This window comes from Hyperolius riggenbachi, chromosome 3 (assembly GCF_040937935.1).
Source record: "Hyperolius riggenbachi isolate aHypRig1 chromosome 3, aHypRig1.pri, whole genome shotgun sequence".
Classification (NCBI taxonomy): domain Eukaryota; kingdom Metazoa; phylum Chordata; class Amphibia; order Anura; family Hyperoliidae; genus Hyperolius; species Hyperolius riggenbachi.
The window spans coordinates 261,862,269-261,881,038 of record NC_090648.1 but is presented as its reverse complement, the minus strand read 5'-3'; the positions used below and the strand labels follow the sequence as shown (position 1 = coordinate 261,881,038).

General features: G+C 44.6%; 1 protein-coding gene across 1 annotated transcript; it reads left to right on the top strand.

The window, feature by feature from the left end:
- On the top strand, positions 1-16,638 carry EFCAB10 (EF-hand calcium binding domain 10). The gene is made up of 4 exons (XM_068276266.1): positions 1-144; positions 10,010-10,174; positions 15,043-15,124; positions 16,533-16,638. The coding sequence occupies exons 1-4, from the start codon at positions 42-44 to the stop codon at positions 16,573-16,575; spliced, it is 393 nt and encodes a 130-aa protein (XP_068132367.1). The 5' UTR covers positions 1-41; the 3' UTR covers positions 16,576-16,638.
- Positions 16,639-18,770: the final 2,132 nt, after the last annotated feature.

Sequence of the window (18,770 nt, the reverse complement as noted above, 5' to 3'; positions counted from 1 at the left end):
GTAATGCTGTCTCCTAGCAACGAGAAACGCTGCTAAAAACCATGGCGGCTGGACGTGCATTGCAAGCTGAGGACTATCTCCGGGAAAACAAGATCATGGAGCTGGTGAACAACCTGACCAGCCTGCTGCTCTACCACCGGCCTGGTAAGCTCTGCTAATGCTTGCTGGCCGCATAGTGGGCAATGTCTCCAAGCCAAGCCGTGCTTGTATAATGTATTACAGATACTGCATCGTCTTCATTTCTCCTTCCTGGCGCACCGTGCGTGCAGCATTTACAAGTCTAACTCCAATGTCATTAAACAAGACTTTTTTAATTGGGTCATTGATACAAAACCAAATTTTAAGTGTTTATATAAAACAGCAATCACACAGTGGCATATACATACATCCCAACATTTTGAGATGAGAAAGAGGGACAATTAAGCCACGCCCCTGCCACACCCTTATCACGCCCCGTCACACCCCTAGTCACGCATACCATAAAGATTTCCTAAGGAAAATATGTGGTTTTATAATTCAAACCACACTGGTCCTTTCTATCCTGGTTCATTTTCCTTCATATTAACATTTTAAAATGAGTAATATATCAATTTAAAGTATCTCCCCAGTATATGTAGCCAGGTGTATAGGTCTCCCCAGTATATGTAGCCAGGTGTATAGGTGTCTCCAGTAGATGTAGCCAGGTGTATAGGTCTCCCCAGTATATGCAGCCAGATGTATAGGTCTCCCCAGTATATGTAGCCAGGTGTATAGGTGTCTCCAGTAGATGTAGCCAGGTGTATAGGTCTCCCCAGTATATGCAGCCAGATGTATAGGTCTCCCCAGTATATGTAGCCAGGTGTATAGGTCTCCCCAGTATATGCAGCCAGGTGTATAGGTCTCCCCAGTATATGCAGCCAGGTGTATAGGTCTCCCCAGTATATGCAGCCAGGTGTATAGGTCTCCCCAGTATATGCAGCCAGGTGTATAGGTCTCCCCAGTATATGTAGCCAGGTGTATAGGTCTCCCCAGTATATGTAGCCAGGTGTATAGGTCTCCCCAGTATATGCAGCCAGGTGTATAGGTCTCCCCAGTATATGTAGCCAGGTGTATAGGTCTCCCCAGTATATGCAGCCAGGTGTATAGGTCTCCCCAGTATATGTAGCTAGGTGTATAGGTCTCCCCAGTATATGTAGCTAGGTGTATAGGTCTCCCCAGTATATGTAGCTAAGTGTATAGGTCTCCCCAGTATATGCAGCCAGGTGTATAGGTCTCCCCAGTATATGCAGCTAGGTGTATAGGTCTCCCCAGTATATGCAGCCAGGTGTATAGGTCTCCCCAGTATATGCAGCCAGGTGTATAGGTCTCCCCAGTATATGCAACCAGGTGTATAGGTCTCCCCAGTATATGCAGCCAGGTGTATAGGTCTCCCCAGTATATGTAGCCAGGTGTATAGGTCTCCCCAGTATATGTAGCTAAGTGTATAGGTCTCCCCAGTATATGCAGCCAGGTGTATAGGTCTCCCCAGTATATGTAGCCAGGTGTATAGGTCTCCCCAGTATATGCAGCCAGGTGTATAGGTCTCCCCAGTATATGCAGCCAGGTGTATAGGTCTCCCCAGTATATGCAGCCAGGTGTATAGGTCTCCCCAGTATATGCAGCCAGGTGTATAGGTCTCCCCAGTATATGCAGCCAGGTGTATAGGTCTCCCCAGTATATGCAGCCAGGTGTATAGGTCTCCCCAGTATATGCAGCCAGATGTATAGGTCTCCCCAGTATATGCAGCCAGGTGTATAGGTCTCCCCAGTATATGCAGCCAGGTGTATAGGTCTCCCCAGTAGATGTAGCTAGGTGTATAGGTCTCCCCAGTATATGTAGCTAGGTGTATAGGTCTCCCCAGTATATGCAGCCAGGTGTATAGGTCTCCCCAGTATATGCAGCCAGGTGTATAGGTCTCCCCAGTATATGTAGCTAGGTGTATAGGTCTCCCCAGTATATGCAGCCAGGTGTATAGGTCTCCCCAGTATATGTAGCTAGGTGTATAGGTCTCCCCAGTATATGTAGCTAAGTGTATAGGTCTCCCCAGTATATGCAGCCAGGTGTATAGGTCTCCCCAGTATATGCAGCTAGGTGTATAGGTCTCCCCAGTATATGCAGCCAGGTGTATAGGTCTCCCCAGTATATGCAGCCAGGTGTATAGGTCTCCCCAGTATATGCAGCCAGGTGTATAGGTCTCCCCAGTATATGCAGCCAGGTGTATAGGTCTCCCCAGTATATGTAGCCAGGTGTATAGGTCTCCCCAGTATATGTAGCTAAGTGTATAGGTCTCCCCAGTATATGCAGCCAGGTGTATAGGTCTCCCCAGTATATGTAGCTAGGTGTATAGGTCTCCCCAGTATATGTAGCTAGGTGTATAGGTCTCCCCAGTATATGTAGCTAGGTGTATAGGTCTCCCCAGTATATGCAGCCAGGTGTATAGGTCTCCGCAGTCGGAGCAGTGCTTTTCAGCGCTGCTAGATTTGGGCGCAGCCGGCGCCTCCATAGACTACAATAGGAATCACTCCTATTGCAGCGCTCAGTGAGTAACGTCGGGTCCGTCAGAAGACGGAGCCAAGGTTGCTTAAAAAACACAATAATTCGGACTCCAGCAATCGCTGGATGCCGAATTATTTCATTCCCCCACTATCCGTGTCGGCCTGGAGGGGGAATAGTAATTAAAACGGCCCGGACTTGTGCAGAAGCAGGATCAGCCATATACCGCTGAATCCTGCGCCCAAGTCTACCGGCGCCGATTTCAAATGTACTCCTCCCCAGTATATGCAGCCAGGTGTATAGGTCTCCCCAGTATATGCAGCCAGGTGTATAGGTGTCCCCAGTAAAATGTAGCCAGGTGTATGTGTCCCCAGTATATTTAGCCAGGTGTGTAGGTCTCCCCAGTATAGCCAGGTGTATAGGTGTCCCCAGTATATGCAGCCAGGTGTATATGTGCCCCCAGGAAGGGAGGCAGCCAGTGAAAGGGAGCTGGTGGCAAAGTGGCGGAGAAGGGGGAAGTCTCTCCCCCCTTTTCTCACCTTGGTGCTCCCTTTCCTGGCTCTCCCTTCCGGATCAATGTGTCTCCTCCGATGGCGCATAGCGGCAGAGTGATAGTGGGCGGAGAGGACTTACCAATGTCCTTCCAGCCGGCAGAGGGAGCTGTGATCTGTGCGCCGCTAGTCTGGTCTTGAGTGACCAGACTTGCGGCGCACAGATCACAGCTCTCTCCGGCGGCTGCGTAACAGCGGTAAGTTCTCCCCGCCCGCTGTCAGCCGCTGCGCCAGAGAGATACATTAATCCGGAAGGGAGAGCCAGGAAAGGGAGCACCAAGGTGAGGGAAGGGGGAGGGGGGGACTTCCCCCCTTCTACGCCACTTTACCACCAGCTCCCTTTCACTGGCTGCCTCCCTTCCTGCGCAAACAGTCCGCCCCTGCATCTGACCCCCCAGCCAGCCGGGACACTGGGGGATCATAGCGGGAAAGCGGGAGAGCCCTCTTAAATGACGAAAACGGGACGGTTTGGGACTAAAGGTTAATAAAATTATTAAGTAGCTAAAAAGATTGATAGCATTCAGTGTGATTACCACTCTTCTACCTGGAACACGCCATGCATTTTCCCATCAGACAGACAGGTCGAGTCTCATTATTTCTGGCAGGTCCATTCTGATTTTCTGATTATTTCTATACAAAATCGATCAGAAAGACTATTGGAAATCAAATTGGACCTGTCGGAAATAATCAATTTGACCTGTTTATCTGATAGGAAATTGCAAGGTGGGTACTAAGCATTAAGGTGGCCACACATGTTAAAATTTTTCTGTTTGATTTTATTGCAATTCGATGATCTGATCGGTTGCACATAAAACTCAAAAGTTTTTTTTTTTTAAATTTGTTCCTGAATTCCAATTCCATTTCCTGTGTTTTTTTTCCCTGACTTTTTCAATGAATGTAAAACAGGGCGTGCCACTAAGCTGTTTTCTTTATTTGTAATAAAATATAAAAAGACAATGAGTTATACAAATAATTTTGGGGTTAGTGAAGCTGTGGGTGATAACTGATACGCATTGCAAGCTCTGCAACAGCAATAGACGTTATCCTTCACAGACTTCTCATAGCTACCACAGCTAGTTTACCATGTGAGGTTTTGCATTTGATTCAAACTGTACTGTATGTAGGCAGTGTGGCACATATAAAAGTTTAGTTGGCAGATGGGAGGATCCTGGAAAACTGGTGATTTCACAGATGCACAATCATTTAGGCCCGGTTCACACTTGCGTTGAAGTGGCACCGATCACCGGTTGATCGGATCCGTTGCCACTCTGTTTACGTTCCGCTGCTTCCGTTCCGTTTCCCCACATCCCCCATTTTTTATTTAGAACCGTCTGTTTCTTTACTAGTGTGAACACATTCCGTTTTCTCATTGCCCCAAAGCTTCGGATTTCGTTTCGTTCCGCTGGGCTCAGCGGTCCGGATAAAGTGGTGCAGCAGACACTTGATCCATTCCCATCCCTTCCGATTTTTTAATTTACATTAGAGTTTTTAACTCTAATGTAAACCGGGCCTAATTCATACACAGTTCATTGTATGTGTGTGAAATATAGATGACTACTATGTGTAATATGTAGTTCCCCCCCAAAAAAATCCAGTAGGTAAACAGATTTCTCTTTCAAAGACTAGCTCTAGAAAGTGGTATGGACCTTAGATTGTAAACCCAGTTAAACGACAGTTAGGGCCTTTTCACAGTGTGTAATTAGCGTTGCGATCAAATCGCAACACGATGAAGCTGAAAAGTTGCACCATGAGATAGTGATGCAGTGCAACCATACAATGAGGCATACAGTACAATGAAAATATTCCTCGCTGCCACTGTAAACACACACATTGCCTTGTTAACGTACAGCATGTTGTGCGGTACTGCGTCAGAACCTGCTGCACCGCATTACATTTGAAAGCCCCTTATGAATATCATTGCTTTGTGGTGATATTATCCATAGTGAGGTAACAGACTTAGGGGTGTATACAACAAACTGCGTCTAGTAGAAATGTGTAAAATCTTACTGCACCATGAATACATTACATGCAATGCATTCTGCTCTACTCACTGGCCTCAATTCATAAAGCATTACCGCATGCAGTAATGCTGAAAATAGCAGACTTTCCCGACCACTTAGCAAAGTGTCAATTCATAAAGGCTGTTATCGCATGAAAAACTGAAATTATCGAGCAGTGAGGAAAATTACCGACTTGGCTGTAGTTACCTCCAACACATGTCAGTAAATTGTCAGCAAATGTCAATTCATAAAGCCTTCAACAAGCGGTAAGCCAGACGATAATTACAGACCCCTCTGGTGAGGGCTTAACAAGTTACCGACACCTCTGGTGAGGTCTTAACAATGCAAAGTGCAGGGAGCTGAAAGTTTGTGCAGGGAGCCGCAGTCTCTGTGTCTGTGCAGGGAGCTGAAGACTCTGTGAGTCATCTATGCAGGGAGCCGAAGTCTGTGTGAGTCATCTGTGCAGGGAACCATAATTACAGCTTGTAACAAAAGAAATATCGCCACACTTCTGCTGTACCGCTCAATGGGCTGTGGTAATTTACCAAACTTCAAAGGCAGCTGTGAAAATATTTATAAATTAGCACACAAAGGTGTAAAATACCGAATGTGGTATTTTCCCTACCAGATTTTTTTTTTTTTTTTACTGCAAAGCCTATTATGAATTGAAGCGATTGTGCGGTAAGGCTGTTGCATTCCCTGTGAACGCAGGAATGCAAGAGATTGGGATGTTGGTGCCACACATTATGCATGCATACAGTAAAGCATACAGTTAATGAAAAGGATGTCTTACTTTTACTATTAATGTGTGCGCTTAGCGGTAAGGCACTGCATGCAGTGCTTTACTAAGCCACTACCCGTTATACTGCAACGCTCCCGACACACAGTGAATGTCACATAGGTGGTGCATTGCAGTGCAGTAAGCCACGCTACAAAGCATCTGTTACACACCGCACTGCATCACTGTGACCGTGGCCTTGGACTTTACACACACAATTCTGCTTAAAGCGGTATTGTCACCATAAAAATCAAATTTCAGCAGCAACTGGTCTGAGTGTATTAAGTGATAAAGATGCTAATCCTGCATTCAAAACTTGCAAAACTTTTTCTGCTGTTATGGTTTGGAGTTACCACATACTTTATGAGCGCTAGCCCTAGTGCCAAAAAGTTGAATTCTGGGAGTTCTTTTTATCTATAATATATTTCTCCTCTTCCATTTATTTCCCTGCCTAGCTTCTTATCAGAAACTCCATCTGATCACTTGCGTTTACAAGCAAGGCTGAGGTGACTAAGTGATTGGATGTGTAAATAAAAAAAAAGACTCTGGGAGGAGGGCAGCTAATGAATACACAATGAGCAAGAGAAGGGAGGGGGGAAAACAAGAGTCAGGGAGGATATGATGTCAGCATTAGCTTGGCAAGATGGCCACTGCCTAGAATAGGATTTTTTGCTTTTCCTTTATAAAATTCACAGGAATCATTACGTGGATAGCACAATACATCTGTTATGTAAGTAGAAGTAGTATTTATCTACTTATATATGTGTTTTTATATTTCTAGGTTAGCATGGGTGTCGCTTGTTCTTTAACCACTTGAGGACCCACCCTTTACACCCCCCCCCCCCCCCTTAAGGACCAGCGCTGTTTTAGCTGATCTGTGCTGGGTGGGCGGGCTCTGCAGCCCCCAGCACAGATCAGAGTGCAGGCAGAGCGACCAGATCGCCCCCTTTTTTCCCCACTAGGGGGATGATGTGCTGGGGGGGTCTGATCGCTCCTGCCTGCCGGGTGTTGCGGGGGGGGGGGGGGCACCTCAAAGCCCCCCTCCGCGGCGAAATCCCCCCCCCCCCCCTCCCTCTCCTACCTCGCCCCCCCTGGTGAACCGGGCTGCACAGGACGCTAGCCGATCTGCCTTACGGCGCTGCTGCGCAGCAGCGCCGTACAATGTAAACAAAGCGGATTATTTCCGCTTGTGTTTACATTTAGCCTGCGAGCCGCCATCGGCGGCCCGCAGGCTATTCACGGAGCCCCCCGCCGTGAATTGACAGGAAGCAGCCGCTCGCGCGAGTGGCTGCTTCCTGATTAATCAGCCTGCAGCTGGCGACGCAATACTGCGTCGCTGGTCCTGCAGCTGCCACTTTGCCGACGCACGGTATAAGCGTGCGGTCGGCAAGTGGTTAAAGGGACTCCGAGCAGTGCCGTAACTATGGAAAGATGCATACCATTTTGAAGCTCTCTTTCTCCTCTTTCCATTGATATATAGAGCGCCACCCTACGCCTTTTAGTTTTCGCAATTTTCGCGATCGAAATCGCGTCCGCCATCTTGAATTCCTTATTCAGCATTGTATTATGCAGGACGACACTTTCCCCAGTGTCGGCAGCTCCATTCAGTGCAATGCAATGAAATACAAGGAACCCAGGGGGATATAATTACAAACAACATGCTGGTAGGTGTGAGGATGTAATTAATTAGTTGTGGGTATGCTTAAAGGCATACCCACAGGCACTGCTCGGAGTCCCTTTAAAGCAATTTATTGCATAACCCTTTAGTGTGAAAGGGCCCTAAGCAATACAGTAAAGATACTCATTCAGATTGCGTGGAATTGAAATTTCTGATCGGACATTGGCCTTTTTCAATCGGTAAAAGGAAATCGGATTTTTGCAGAAATCCGATTTACTGCAATTTGGTAATTTTAGCCCGATCTCAGGATTTAGAAGCATTGGACCAATCGAGAATGCTGCAAATTTAGACCAATCACAAGACTCTGATACTGCTGAGTATGCCTGAGGGCCCATTTCCACTTGTGCGGTGCGAATCGCTGCGGGTACAATTCACATGCGGGTGCGAATTTCACATGCGGATGAATGCAAATTTTCATGTGAATTTGCATACAATTTCGCATAGATGACGATGTATGCGAATTTAAACATGGCAGTGCGTGTGCTTTTCCATTGATTCCATGCAAATTCGCATGAAAATTTGCATAACAATACCGCATGCGAATCGCATAGTGGTATGCGAATTCTGATGGCTCTGCCATGCGGATTTTTCACACGGACGAAAACACTCAGAAATCCTGAGAAGTGGAAACAGTCCCATCCACTTGTATTGGCTATGTGAATTTGCATGCGGCAAATGCATGCAAATTCGCGATAGTGGAAACGGGCCCTGAGTGTTGTGAATGTCTGTGGTATTCCAGTTACTGTGGTAAAATTCTGCATTCTCTGATTGGTCCAATATTTCTGAGTCAACTCGCATGCATTTAGCCGATCAGAGAATGCAAAAAAAAAGAGTCATCGGAAATCTGCAGAACCGGTAATCGGCATTGGTGGAAATTGGAGTATAGATGATCAACAACATGCAGATAATAAGCTCATAACGGATAAGTGTACTTTCTGGTTGCTTGGCTCTAGGCCTAGCTAATACAATGATATGTCCCACTCTATATACTGTACATACTATGAACTCTGTATTAAATGTTTAAGTACAGTATTTAAAAGTACATTAACCTTGGGAAGGCTGTGGAACTGAGTCTTTAACCTCCTTGGCGGTAACACTAAGCCTCAGGATGAAAAAACCGAGTCTGGCTGCGGGTGACTGCTAGGAGCCTGCACCACAGATGGCATTTGTAATTCACCTCTCCGGGATCTGGACGCTTGCCGCTCATCATCTTCCAGTCCTGAAGCTCTCTATCCCTCGGGTGAGATCGCCGTTTGTCTCATGACTACTAATGGCAATGTCACCATAGGGGTAGCGCACCACACAGAGGACAGGAGGGAGAACTGCGGTGCTGGATCGTACGGAGGTGAGTGAAATGCAGAGGGAGGTTAAGGGCTTGTTTCCACTGTAGCGGTGCGGAATCGCCTGGATTCCACCGCTGAAGAAATCGCATGCGGCTGCGTTTCCGCATGCAGATTTACCCGCAATTTCGCATGGCAAGGAGCCATGCGAATTTAACCATGTCACTGCCTGTGTTAAGTTCCATTGGCTTTCATGCGAAATCGCATGCGAAATCGCGGGGAAATCCGCATGACAAAGCCGCATGCGATTTCCCTATTGAATACATTAGCGGCGATTCGCCCGCATTCCTGCCGCATGCGAATCTGCACGACCCTGTCGTGCAGATTTTCCCCGCACCGAAAAACGCCGCCGCACACGTGGAAACAGCCCCATCCACTAACATTAAGTATGCGAATCCGCATGCAGTGCCCGCATGCGGATTCGCTATAGTGGAAACGAGCCCTTAGGGTCTGCTTAACGTGCAAGCTTACTCTTAGGTTCATGTTTTGCATTACATTCAGGTGTGTATTAAGGTGTATTTATAAAGTAACACATTGTCATTTAAATACTAGATTTGGTTTCAATGCTTTAATATGATGTAGTACACATGTTCAGTGCAATGAGAGAATTAAGCAGCCCATACACTCAGCCGATTTTCTGGCCGACCGATCGATCGCGATCGATCGATCGATCGCAAATCGGTTGGCCAATCGACCGATCGACGGTCGATTTCGATCGATTTCGATGGATTTCCATTGAACTAGCAGGGTGGAAAATTTAGGTCGATCTGATGAGATTGCTTATCAGTTTGCATTGGCCTTAATGGAAATCTGATGGCAAAAAAATGCCATCAGATCGAATTTCAACAGATTTCAAACTGAAATCTATTGGAATTCTATCCTGGTAAAAAATGTTCTAAAAACGCATCAGATAGATCATCAGATGCATTTCTTATCTGTCTGCTGCCAATCTGACGAGTGTATGGGCACCTTTAGACAAGGATCTATATACTCTTGCAAGATGTAGTTTGCATACTTCTTTTACCCCACTACTTTTTATGTTGGTTGCAGCATTTTCACCCCTTGTTCATTTCCAGTTGCCTGTATTTATAAGTAAATCATGTGACAGGCTGTGTCCAGTTTTGCTTCACTGAAGAAATCTGTTTTTGCAGAAAGACCCCGAGAATTTCTGATAACCCAACTTGAAAAGCTGAAGCTTGCCAGGCTGGCAGACGTGGAATACCCATCATTGTTTGATGAATCTAATGTGGAGGCAGTATTTGGAATTCTGGACCCTGCTGGGCAAGGTTACATAACAGGAACTCAGTACATTGAAGGTGAGAAATAATGTACCAGTTGCTGATGAGCGTACATTTCCCTGTTGAAGGAACTCTACATTGGGAGGGATATGGTGGCTGCCATATTGATTTCCTTTTAAACAATACCAGTTGCCTGGCAGTCCTGCTGATCTTTCAGGCATCCGTAGTACTGAATCACACACTTGAAGTAAGCATGTGGCTAATGTAGTCAAGACTTATGCTACATACACACTTGAGATAAAAGTCTTTGGAAAAAGCAAGATCACAGACCAATTGTACCCCCTTCCATGTAGTATGAGAGCCATACCTACACAGTCTATTCTATGGAGCTGAACTCCCCATCAGATAGAAATCTTTGCAAGATGCTGGACACACAGATGGAACAGATCAGTATCTGCAAAAAATCTGTTCCTGCAAAAGATCCGTTCCTGCAAAATGCATTTATAGTCTATATCTGCAGATCATCATACACACCTTGTTTAACAGACATTCATCTGCAGATCAGACAATCATTTGCAGATCTGAAGATCCATCCTGGTGGATATGATCTGCAGATGATTGTCCGTTAAACAAGGTGTGTATGAGGATCTGCAGATATCATAGACTATGAATGCATTTTGCAGGAACTGATCTTTTGCAGATGCTGATCTGTTGCAGATACTGATCTGTTGCATGTGCACCTCATCTTTGTGTACAGCATCTTGCAAAGATTTGATCTGATGGGGAGTTCAGCTCAATAGAATAGACTGAGTAGAGTGTGGCTCTCATACTACATGGAATGGGGTAAGATTGGTCTGTGATCTTGCCTTTTCCAAAGACTTTAATCTCAAGTGTGTATGTAGCATTATTCTTGCTACACACGTTCAATCATGATTGGCCAATCACTGACCAATTTTTCCACTTCCATGTAGTATGAGGGTCAACAGATTGAATACTGCGAGCAGATTGTGTAGGTAAACCCTCATACTACATGGAGATGATAAAATTGGTTAGTGAATAGCCAATCATAATTGAAAGTGTGTACCAGGCTTTATTCAGACATGTCTGATCTGCATGCTTTTTCAGGGCCTATGGCAAAAAGTATTACGCTCCATACACACATCCAAATTTAAGCTGCAGATGGCTGGGCAATTTTACCACTGCTGTGTAGTATGAGGGCCAACAGATTTTGAATACTATGAACAGAATGTGTAGGGAAGGTCTCATACTACATTGAAGTGGTAAAATTGGTCATGTGCAGATAAAAATGTGATGTGTGTATGGACCTTTAGAGGAAAAGCATCAGCAGGACAGACAGGTAATTTACATTGCTTAACCACTTGAGGACCACAGTGGTAAACCCCCTAAAGACCAAGCTGTTTGTTTCATAATTGGCCACTGCAGCTGCAGGGCTGCACAACACAGCACACAAGTGATTTCCCCCCCCCCTTTTCTCCCCACCAACAGAGCTCTCTGTTAGTGGGGTCTGATCGCCCCCTTGTGTTTATTTTATTTTATATAAATATTTATGTTCATGGTTTTTTTACAATTTTTTTTTTTTTTACTATTTTTGTCTTTTTTTCTCTCCAATCCCCTCCCTCCCCCCAGCCGGCCAATCACGCGATCGGCTGTCATAGGCTTCTGCCTATGATCGCTCTCTTGTCCCCCAGGGGGACAGCCGTGTCACACGGCTGTCCCCAGTGCAGCGCTGCACTGTGTAGATAGACGGCGATCACGCCATCTAACAGTCTTGCCGCTCGGAGACTTAAGATGGGGCAGAGCTCCGTCCCCCCAAGAAGGAGATGCGCGCGATCTCCTTCAGTAGCTGGCTCCAGGACCTGACACCAGTTGGCGTTAGGCGGTCCTGGGACTGCCGCCGCGGCCACGCCCATTGGCGTGGAGCGGTCTTAGAGTAGTTAAAAGGAAATAAATATAGCAGCCTCAGTATCCGTCTCACTTCCGGTGTCCTTTAAGCCTGTTGAGCTGACTTTTTATTGTGCAGTACTGTGGCAGCACTACCATCCCTGTTAATAAGTAATTTCACCCTTTCACCACAAACAAGAAATCCCACATGCAGGTCCGGTTTTCCTGCACCAGAGGCAGATAACCCAAAGTGTCTAAATGTGTGAACAATTGGAAGACACATCAAAACCTTATGTTAATGTGGACCTGAACTCAGAACGCCTCTCTGCTGTAAAAGATACACAACAGCATAATAACTGGTAACCACTTGAGGACCACAGTGGTAAACCCCCCTATAGACCAGGCACATTTTTACTAAAATGGCCACTGCAGCTTTAAGGCCAAGCTGCAGGGCCGCACAACACAGCACACAAGTGATTCCCCCCACCAACAGAGCTCTCTGTTGGTGGGGTCTGATCGCCCCAAGTTGTTTTTTTTTTAAATATATATGTATATTTTTATTTTTGTTTTTTTTTTACTTTATTTATTTTTCAATCCACCTCCCGGCTCCCCCCCCCCCCCCCCCAGCCAGCAAGCCAATCCTGGCGATCGGCTGTCATAGGTATCTATCCGAGCAGAATATGCGCGCGCAGCCTGCTCGCGATCTCCCGCAACATGCAGCCCCAGGACTTGGCGCCAATCGGCATTAGACGTCCTGGGGCTGCGCCACCGTGGCCACACCCATGGGCATGGAGCGGTCTTCAGGTAAACAAAAAAAAAAATGTATTTGTTACAGTTGATACAAATCCTAAAATTAATTTGCAGTTTCTACCTCCTGATTCATGGAAGCAGACACATTGTTTACAGCCTGTGCTTTCAAATGGGCTTATCGGCTTATCTGCCATAGGCAGTCACGTGTAACAGGGGAGGATCAAAATTTAACTTGTGATTAGACACAAATGAGGGGGAATTACAGGCTAAATTCTCTAAAAACATTCAGGATGCATTTCTCTACATTTTCCTTCTGTCCTGTGCAAGAGTTCAGGTCCACTTTAAAATGGTACTAAACCCCTGGAAAGCTGGCAATCTTCAGGAGGGAGGTTTCACATTATTGTTGGAAAATTGCCATATAGAGGGCTTGCGTCTTCATATTTCACTGTGGCACGGACCTGATCTGGCTCTGCTTTTCCTGCTGCAGTCTGAGTGGGACGGTGCTACTGCGCAGGTGCAGAGAGACTATTTTTTGGGGGTCCCAGCGCGAACACGCAGGAGATTTGGGCGCAGCCGCCGCCACCATAGGCCGTAATAGGAATTACGGCTATAGCAGGCACTGGGAGTAACTTCAGCGCCGTCAGAAGACAGAGCTGAAGTTACTTAAAACATAATGGAAGCTGAATTTATTTCATTCCCCACCATCCATCGTGGCCTGGAGGGGGAATAGTATTTAATACGGCCCGGACTTGTGCGGCAGCAGGATCAGCCATATACCGGCTGAATCCTGCGCTCAAGTCTCCAGCGCCATTATCTCTCGTACGCTCCCAGCATTGGAGCAGCTTGATGTAGAAGGATGAGGGAAGCCTCTTTACGATCCAGAGGCTTCTCTCTTCTGAGGCATCGGCTTTTATACTTTGTGAAAGTCACAGGTTTACTTTAACCATACTTCTCAAACCTGAACATGAGATCTGATTTAGGTCCATACATTCTTAGTTTACACAAATTGCTATGATATTATCCCTGGTGTCTTGGATAGTTTAATAGCTGGGTTTTAACATTTCCTAAAATAAACAAAACAAATATGCTGAGCAAACGCTGAAGTTGTTTTTTTTTTTTTTTAATTATTGGGTTGAGTAACCTACCCCCCCACCCCCGCATATTCACCCCGCCAGCTGCAGCACTCCCCATATCTCCCCCTTTCAACTTTACTGTGTTCCCAGGGCCTCTGCACTGTTTTTGTCAGAATAACCACTCCCCTATCCTGGCTTGCTGTTCCATCCATGCTCCCTGCCTTCATCCCCGCCGCATGCCTCTTCTGCACGACTCTGCGATTGTTATTCTGTAATGACTAGTCATGGAGTAAAGGCAGCCAGCAGGGATGAAAACAGAGAACATGAATGGAGCAGTGTGCTGGGAAAGGTGAGTTGCAAATCAGTGCAGGGGCCCCAGGGTTTACAAGTCAGGGGGAGACCTGGGGGCTCTGCAGTACTCAGGGGAAATGATCTGCCTTTGCCACTATGGTATCGCCCACCCTTGGAAGGATTATTTCTCAGTAATATATTCACAGCTGTTACATAAGACTAAGGCCCCTTTCACACTCCCTTCATTCTGTTGCCGTGCAATTGTTCTACAATCACACTGTGATGGTCCTGAAAGGTTGCGCCACATGCCACTGCAGTGCAGCCATACAGTAAGGTATACTTTTTAATGAAAGTATGCCTCACTTCTGGGTTAACCGCACTGCAGCTCTTAGCTCTTGTGTCGCCTCGTCTGTCGCACTGTGATCAGGGGCTATCACTGCTTCTGTGATGGGATGCAGAATTTTTGTGTGATGCGACATAACCAGGGCTGTGGATTCGGTACAAAAATCTTCCGACTCCTCAGTTTGTGAAACCACGACTCCAGGTACCCAAAATAGCTCCGACTCCTTAGTCTAATACTTAGCAGGGCTGTGGATTTTGTACAAAAATCATCTGACTCCTCAGTTTATGAAATCAACGACTCCAAATTCGGGTGCCCAAAATTGCCCCGACTCCACAGCCCTGGACATAACAGATCTTGGTAAGTGTGAAAACAAAAGTTAACAAAAGGCAATATGATGCTATCTTATGTACGGGCCGGGAAAGACAGTATATAAACACTGTTGAGAAACGTATGCTTTTCCTACTACAGAAGTGCTAACAGGGTTATTAAAATGGCATAATTTCAATACTCGCCATAAATAAGTGTTTGTGTAATGATATCAGCCATGATTGTGGTTTCAGGGCTTACACTTATTTTCAAATTTACAGCTCTGAAGACTTTAGGCATTGACATTAGCAGCATCCCGGCACCGCCTGAAAAAATCACTCTGGAAGTCTTTAAACATGATGTGTGAGTAACGCATACTGATCTGCAGTCAATGCTAAACAAATGTTTTATATTTTTAAATAAATTTGCCTCTTCCTGTTCTAGCTCAGTAGGCATTTAACATCTACACAGTATTTTTAAAGTACTATTTTGTTTTTCATACATATCTCATTGGTTACTGTGCATGTTACTTTTTTTTATTTGGAATGTATATGAAATGCATAATAACATTTCCAAAGACTGTATCAGATAGCGCTACCATTCTATTATTTATGTTACTATGGCAGCTCTAATACATTAGCCTATGGGATGTTTAAAGAGAAACCATAACCAAGGATTGAACTTCATCCTAATCATTAGCGGTTACCCCCTTTCCCAAGAGAAATATTTTCCTTTTCACAAATGGATCATCAGGGGGCTCTGTATGGCTGATATTGTGGTGAAGTCCCTCCCACAGTGTGATGTCAGCACCAGAGTGCTGACACCACACTGTGGGAGCCTTGTTGGAAATAACAGTTGTTTCCAACTGCCAAAAATGCATCATTTTTTCAGACATCACTTGCCAGCAGTAAAGATGTCGCCATGTGATAAATGTCAGAATATAAATCAGGGAGAGGAAAGATTTTACAATGAGCAAACACTGATTAAATCATTTATAAATAATTATTGTAAAAATTAAGCACTTTTTTCTTTATTTTCACTGCGGTTCCTAAAGTGTAATTGTCACATTCTAAGGAACTAAAAAGAGTGAGCAATGTATCATACAGTAATAGACCAGATGTATAAAAAAAAGTGTATATTAGTTTATTCATTTATGTTGTTTAACACTAAAAATTGATTGACACTACACCCCACCCCTCTCTTAGTAAAAGCAGGATTTTGTGCGTTTCCCACAATGTTACATGGGGTCCATTCAGCCACTACTGCTGAGCTTTTTTATGCCAACTCTGGGTTTGCAAACTGGATAGCATGTTTGCAACTTCTATGTAAAGGTTGTGTTTTCATATAAATATTTACCAAACTTAAAATAGTATTTAGTGATCAGGCAGGAACTGTGGACATCCCTATTCATTTATCTGGTTTACGTCCTGAGCTAGTATTGGGAGAACAGATAATAGTGATGGAGCTGGACCTCTTTGACATCCCAGTCCTCAACATAAGGCAGATAGCAGCATAGTGTACACAGAATATGATTGGGAATAGTGCAATACACCACGATTGCTAATTTGAGTTCCAGCCTATGGCAGCACCAAAATCATTGGCGCAACTTTGCACTGAAATTAGCTGTCTTAACCTGCATTGCAATGTGTGAGAAAGGTATTACTGTCTGTCTGCATATTGTGAGCAACACAAACCACTTGTTCCAGTATTTATGTATAGGCTTATCAATACAAAGCACAGCACCTTAATCTATCTTTATTTCTCCCAACAGGAGGATTCACCTGAAAAAAACATGTGCAACATTTAGGTCATAGATTCATACCTGTTTTGAGTGTCTTTAGTTAAATTTAATTAAATGTAATTCTTTGTAAAAGGCATCATTTGTACTGGTGTCTGATTTGAAAAGGCGACAAAACATACTAAAGAGTAAGTTCAGAAGATCTGAAATTGCCACCAGTTTAGTTCCATCAAATATCAAGCTGTTACAGAATTAAATCTTAGGTAGTGACCTGCATCAAGTCAGATACATGCAGTAATCCATCCTTTGCCCAGTATTGCGGCACTAAGGCAGGATTGGTGAGGCAATGGTGTGACAACCTGGACTTGTGGCTGGGAGGAAGACTTACCTGCAGCATGTGAACAAGCATATAGTCAGATGTGCATACATTTGAAATCGGCGCCGGTAGACTTGGGCACTGGATACAGCCGGTATATGGCTGATCCTGCTCCTGCACAAGTCCAGGCTGTGTTAATTACTACGGTATTCCCCCTCCAGGCCGCCATGGAAAGTGGGAGAATGATATAATTCGGCTTCCAGCGACTGCTGGAGGCCGAATTATTGTGTTTTTTAAGCAACTTCGGCTCCGTCCTCTGACGGCGCCGACGTTACTCACTGAGTGCCGCTATAGATGTGATTCCTATAATAGTCTATGGTGGTGCTGGCTGTGCCCAAATCTAGCAGCACTGAAAAGCCCTGCTACGTCAGATGTTTACAGACACATGGGGGGCTAACAAATGTATTCCTGCACATTGCCTGGCTGTCCTGCAGATCTACCGCTTCTACTTTTAGCCATAGACCCTAAAAAAGCATGCTGATCAGATGTGGCAAGATCAGCTGCAACTTAGCTTGTTTCAGGAGTGTGTACCAGATACTGCTGACAAAGATCAGGACAGCCGGGCATCTATACAGTAGTTGCCATATGTCTCTAACCTCAGGTTTGGGGAGGACCCAGAAGGTAAGCATCCAGATCACATACCTCACGTTTGCTTTAAAAGATGTGGGAGAAAAGTCACATTATCTTAAGATATTTTTAAACTGTTGACGCAATATATTATCCCTAGCAGTGACAGCCTATTCCCAGCAATTTTATAAAGTCTAATATAAAGGGGCCCATACACTGGTTGATTTCTGCCATCGATCGAGCCTATGGAATCAATCGATCAGAAATCGATTCTATCAAATAGTTTGATCGATTTTGCGGCCGATTTTGATCGATTTGATAGGATTGAAATCTAGGTCGATCTGCTGCTGGCAGCAGATCGATGGCCCATAGAGTTGCATTGGATCTAATGGTCCAATAATGCATTTAGATCAATTTCCAATAGATTTCATTCTGAAATCTGTTCCTAGTGTGTGGCACACATCAGATAGTTTCCTGTCAGATTCAACTTGACAGGCATCTGACAGAAATCTGATGGTCAAATCTGCTGCAAATCTATAAGTGTATGGCCACTTTAAGACTACATATACAGTATGTAAGTGTACATAAAATATGGCTCTGATCAAGAATACAATACACTTGCCATACTAATTTTACAATACAGACACATATTTTCCAGTTATGCACAGTAAAAGCTGTCACTAAGCTTATACTGTTATTAAGCTAGCTGCATTCTATGCTTTTCTCAGTTTGAAATATGTGACTTAAAGGGAACCTGAAGTGAGAAGTACATGGAGGCAGCCATATTTATTTCCTTTTAAACAATACTAGTAGTAGCCTGGCAGCCCTGCTGACCTATTTGGCTGCAGTAGTGTCTGAATCAAACCAGAAACAAGCATGCAGCTGATCTGTTAGATTTGAAAAAAAAAATATGTCAGAAACACCTGATCTGCTGCACACGTATGATCTATGGCTAAAAGTGTTACAGGAAGGGGATCAGTAGTACAGCCAGACAACTGGTATTGTTTAAAAGGAAATAAATACGGCAGCCTCCATATCCTTCTCAGTTCAGGTGTCCTTTAAGTTGAAGTGTTAAGCAGAAACAGAGCGGTTAATCTCTACAAAAAATAAACATAATTTTACTACATTATACCATGTTTTTAAATAGGATGGGTAACCAGTTTATTTTGGAAGAAATTCAAACAAAATTATGGTCAACTGATATAATTGATGCAGTTTTTTTTTTACTGAATTAGAATAAAATGCCACACTTTCCGCCAATATTCACTAGTAACAAGGCTACTACAAATATGTAGTCTGGGAATGGTATGAGTAGCACATACAATATG